General features: G+C 35.6%; 1 protein-coding gene across 1 annotated transcript in view; it reads left to right on the top strand.

The window, feature by feature from the left end:
* The first annotated feature begins 339 nt into the window (after window positions 1-339).
* The window catches only part of LOC102248151 (chromosome unknown open reading frame, human C12orf50), a 33,610-nt gene continuing 28,382 nt past the window's right edge, over window positions 340-5,567 (top strand). The window contains exons 1-3 of the mRNA XM_005872229.2: window positions 340-387; window positions 3,053-3,172; window positions 3,685-3,805. Of these exons, the coding sequence (XP_005872291.1) occupies window positions 3,161-3,172; window positions 3,685-3,805 (133 nt within the window). The 5' untranslated portion in view covers window positions 340-387; window positions 3,053-3,160. The remainder of the gene's footprint in view (window positions 388-3,052; window positions 3,173-3,684; window positions 3,806-5,567) is intronic.

The raw sequence follows: 5,567 nt of genomic DNA, 5'->3' as shown, positions 1-5,567 counted from the left end.
AAATATAGATAATATATTCACCTATCTAAAACTTCAGTTTTGTTTTCAAACCATATGTAGAAATAAGGTTTAGGAAAATAGCCATTTACTTTGAAATACTTCATACTTTTGAGTTATACAATTATGAGCTAGTTTATGTTCATATTCAATCAGAACATTGAAAGAAAATATACTATTTTATTTTTACTAGCTGTTTTGGTTAATATACAAGAATTGAGTAAGAGAAATACTGCATGGTATTCAGTAAGGCAAACTAACCTACAGTTATAGGTGAGGTCATTTATGATGAGCAAACAATGGATTTGATAACAGTGAGGAAAATTCTGGAAGTTTGAGTTTGTGTGCTTACTAGCAACCACTTTCAACATTTCTGCAAAGCTAGAGAAGGTATCTTCTAATTTAAATTTCTTTAAGAAGTATCTATTGTGTAATATACTGTCAACAGGAGGTCAGTTTTAAAGGAATAATACTGATAGCCTGAAAGACTGTGGAAAAGAAATTATTTTTCCCCTTACACACTGATAGTTCTTATATTTGTATTTCTGCAATTTTTATATTAAAAAACATTGGATTAGCAGCAAGAAAGTTGCAAATGGCAGAAGTTGGGAATGACTGCTATTTCTTTTTTAATTCCACATGCATAAAGGTAAATATACAATTTATAGTACTTCACATGTTAAAGATTTCTAGAATGAAGGAAGATGTGGCAATAATTTGTATTGCTGAACCAAAATTTACTATTTTTATGTAAAATATTTTATGTATTTAAAATCTGAAGTAAAAGATTATCATGTATTATTGATATATTGAATTTCTCTGAGGAAATCTGTGATAATTTAAAATATTTGTTTAAACTACCCTTATATATGCCAGTTACATGCCAATGGCTCTTTTCATCTTAATGTGGCACTTTGCCTATATTATGGTTCTTTGAAATATCAAATTTCTAATATAGAAACATAATATGACACATCATAATGTTTTGGTTAATGTGGTTTCAGTCATATAAATTCAAATAAATTCAGGTCATTATCAAATTTAGTTTAATAAATCAAATTGATTCCTTATTTGAAATTCATTAACCCAAGTAATGAATTTTCCCCTGTGAAAAATCTAAGTAAAAACAAACATTTTATATCATGGAAAAAGGAAAAGAAGTAATATAAACAAATTAGCCAGATATTAATTAGGTTTATAAAGTTAATTGGGGGAAAATATTTAAGAGATTAGGATTAATGGATCACAATGAAACCAAATAAATGTAGAAACTCAATGTTTGGAGTTTTATGTTCATGCCAGAATGAACCCAGTGAAAGGCATGATGTATCTAGTTTAAGGTGTTTCATCTCTGCTAGGAAACCTGAATATAATCAACCTCTTTGACTGTTAGAATTAGATTCACTTCTAGTGCCTGTTACCTTATGGTTAAAAATCTATAATAATAAAAGGGTAATATGCTAATTAGACCAGACGTCTTCCAGATGTCTTTCCTGACGAAGCTGGGGCTGGAGGGAAGCCAGCCCGGGTTCTGGGTGGCTGTGGGTGGCCCGAGGGAAGGCAGCCCAGGTCTTGGGTGCCGGAGGAAGCCAGTGCCGGCAGCCAGGGGAAGGAAGGCCTACTCTTGCATGAATTTTCATGCATCAGGCCTCTAGTAATAATATAATTTATGTTCTATATGGGCAGAGAGTTTTGTCTGTTTCACAGTATGTCTCCAAGTACTTAGCACAGTGATTGATGTGGTAGTAAGTTCTTAATCAATCAATAAAATGATAGCAACCACAATACAGTATCTCACATAACCTTTAAAACAATCTGTGAGGAGGTCATATTATCCTTTTCACATATGAGGAAACTGAAGCACAAAGAAGATGAATAATGCATTGACCATGATTATCAACAAGTAATGGAGCCAACAGTTCAAATACTGACTTATCTAGACTCTCTGCACAGTATTGTACTATGAGATCCACAGATCCACTTTTAAAAGGGTAGGAGCCCAGCGCTGATTCCAACACTGTGGCTCAGTGGTTGAGCATCCACCTATGAACCAGGAGGTCACAGTTCAATTTCCTGTCAGGACACATGTCTGGGTTGTGAACTTGATCCCCAGTAGGGGTTGTGCAGGAGGCAGGCAATAAATGATTCCTCTCATCATTGATGTTTCTATCTCTCTCTCCCTCTCGCTTCCTCTCTGAAATAAAAATATATATATATAGTTTTTCTTAAAAAAGGGAGTAGAGAGTGAAGACCAGAGTAAAAGGGTGGTCAAAGATAAGAAACAATCATGAAATATGTGTCAAAATAGAGAAGAACTTAATGGAATACTTTTATTGTAAGTTATCTATCTCTCTGCCTAAAATAAATTCCTTACAGTTTTTTTTTTCACTATGGATCTATGTATAAAAGACAAAGAATAAAAAAATGTATAATAGCCCATTAAAATAATCCACATCTGCTTTTATTAGTATAAAAAAGTATTGGTATGTACATGTATTGGCACAATTGTTTTATCTGTGTAAAACAAGGGCATAAAGCATATTTAATGTACCATAATGTAATAATTACTTAAAATTCCATAACAATTTAAAATGTAAGCTCCATTCACTTTCCTTATATAAACACACTTAACAGTATCTTCATAGACTGAGAAAACATTATACAATAAAAAGGTTTAGTAATAGAGGGCATCTCCATAATTAGAATATGGCTGGAGAGTCTATAAAAACACACTCGCTTTCTTCATTACACTGTGATCAAAAGTATCACTGGTCTCATTTATTCTGAGTAAGCCATATGGATTCAATGATAATAAAAGAATAGTGTTTAATCACCGACTCATGACATGATGTGTTATTGAATTAGATTATATTGTCAATCTCTCACTAAAAAATAGACTAATTTGTCAAATTTTAAATTGATGGCCTTATATTTGTAGTGTTTTTTAAATTATAATTTGATCTCATATTTTCTTTAATTAATTAGCAGCCTACTGTTGTTGAACACTAATGCTAATATATTGAGTTTTCTACACTGTTTACTTTTTTTCTTTCAGGGTTCCCAGTGCCGATTCCGACACTGTGAAAAGGCCCTTGGCAGTGACACTGTGTGCTCATTATGGAGAGAGGGAAAATGTCTAAATCCACTTTGCAGATTTAGACACATGGAAATGCAGGTAGAATTACTCAGCATCATTGTTTGTTAAAAGGATTTCCCTTCAATAATATTTATACTCTTATAAAACAATAGAAAATACATATTTTTCCACTACTTAATTTTAGGCATTTTGCACTTTGCTCAATTTAAAATCATAGAAAAATGGGGGAATATGTTTTAGGAATATTCATTGCATCTTTTATTTTTTTAAAATATATTTTTATTGATTTCAGAGAGGAAGGGAGAGGGAGAGAGATAGAACATCAATGATGAGAGAGAATCATTAATCGGCTGCGACCAAGAATTGAACCATGACCTCCTGGTTTATAGGTCCATCCACGCTCAACAACTGAGCCATGCCAGTTGGGCTCCATTGCATCTTTTAAAGAGCAGAGCTTAAAAAACTGAAAGCCAGGAAACACACACAGTATCCTATATCAGTAATTGCAATACTTTTTCTCATATTGTATTGTAGCTCATGGTATTTTTTATGACATCTGATCATTACATTTCTCCACCTTTTTTGTTTAGCAAAACTGCAGTATTTCATGCTTCTGGGAAACTCAACCTCTTGGCTGTGTGAAGATCAGTTGTATCTTTTATCACAGCAAACCTCGAAATATCAATGGATTATTTTTGCCACCAAGTAGCAGTGAGTATATGTTTTGAATAACATAAACATATCATACTATAATCTGGTCTTGGAGTAGCAGCAGAGAATAACACATTAAGTAAAGTATGACAAGATGAGTAATGTGGTTTAATAGCCAATGGATGATTTGGGAGGATTCTATCAAGAATCATGAGATGAAGTTAGAATGACTCATCAAGTAGCTAACACGATAAAGGAAGTGAACAAAGCAAGTTAAACTTTCTGTGACTGTGTATCTAAAGTGGATTTTATTCATCTGAAAAGTGAGATGACTACTGACCTCACTAGGTAGAAAAACAGTGTCGTCTCTGCAAGCATCACACACCTGGAGCCAAGCTCAGAGGTCATAGCCTCACCGCTGTCCCTTCGAATGTGTAGGAACCCCTGATAGGTAGGGAGAGCAAGGGCATGCTCTGTTTTGCACACTTCTGCTTCCAGAAGAGCAGCTGCATATGTGGTTCTTCCTAAGACTTCAGTGGTAGAGAAAATGCTGCAAAACCTGTAGCACAATTTAATCCAACCAAATGATACTGAGGTTCTATTATGTGGTGAATCTTGCTCTACTTTCAGGGGGTGGGGAAGATTCAGAAGACACCAGGCCCTAAAACAGTGAATGGCAAGAACCTTGCTTAAGACATTGGTGGTGTCAGGTTTCCCTGATGTTGCTCTCCTGCTGTGACCATGACATTCTCCTGATGGAATAGTTCTAGAAATAAGCCTACAGGGTATCAGTCCTTGTGATGTGAAAATTTGGCTTCAGATAATCCTTGGCAAATGGATAACGAGAAATTAAGTCTCCCTGTTATAGTCTTCTGGAAAATTCTCATAAGTTTCATCACACATGTAATAGCTTGACCAGTGTTTCTCTTACTAAACTGTAAACATTACAAGGATGGGGATCATAACTAGTTCCCTTACCAACGCTTTGCACATTTATCTAGAGCACAGATGCTCAGTAAAACTGGATGTATAGATAGATAGACAGATGGGGGATGGATGGATCACTGCTGAAAGGTAATCTACTGGGATGGTAGTTTTGCATCTACAAAGTGATTGGCCCCATTTATGTCAGTTTGTTTGGGGGGAAAAAAGCACTTCTGTGTTTTTCCTTCACTCTTACCCGACTGGCATACTCACAACACTTCTAACACCAGACGAGTGTTTGCCCCCGCTACACCAAACAATTCTCTATGACATTAGCTGAGTATCCTACAATTTAATTTTATTTTGACCATAATCAGAATTAGCAAAGACCCCAAACACAGGTCTTAATGAGCTAACTTTATTTTAACTTTCTTTTTTTTAAATATATTTTTATTGATTTCAGAGAAGAAGGAAGAGGGAGAGAGACATAGAAACATCAATGATGAGAGAAAATCATTGATCGGCTGCCTCTTGCATGTCCCCTACTGGGGATCCAGCCAGCAACTGGGGCATGTGCCCTGACTGAAATCAAACTGGGATCTCCTGGTTCATAGGTCGATGTTCAACCACTGACCCACACTGGCCCAGAGAGTACTCCCAACTTTAGATATCAATTGCAAGTAGTAGACTCCTAGGTTACCTGCAACTAACCTGGCTACAACTTGGAGGCTCCCATGATTTCACTCCTTGAATTGAATCACTTGCTAGAATAGCTCACAGAACTCAGAAACTCCTACTTACATTACCAGTTTATTATATAACGAGAGGCCCAGTGCACAAAATTCGTGCATGGGAGGGGGGTTTTCTCAGCCCGGCCTGCACCCTCTTGCAATCCGGG

Source organism: Myotis brandtii, unplaced genomic scaffold (assembly GCF_000412655.1).
Source record: "Myotis brandtii unplaced genomic scaffold, ASM41265v1 scaffold371, whole genome shotgun sequence".
NCBI lineage: Eukaryota > Metazoa > Chordata > Mammalia > Chiroptera > Vespertilionidae > Myotis > Myotis brandtii.
This window is presented reverse-complemented; position numbering and strand designations above follow the sequence as displayed.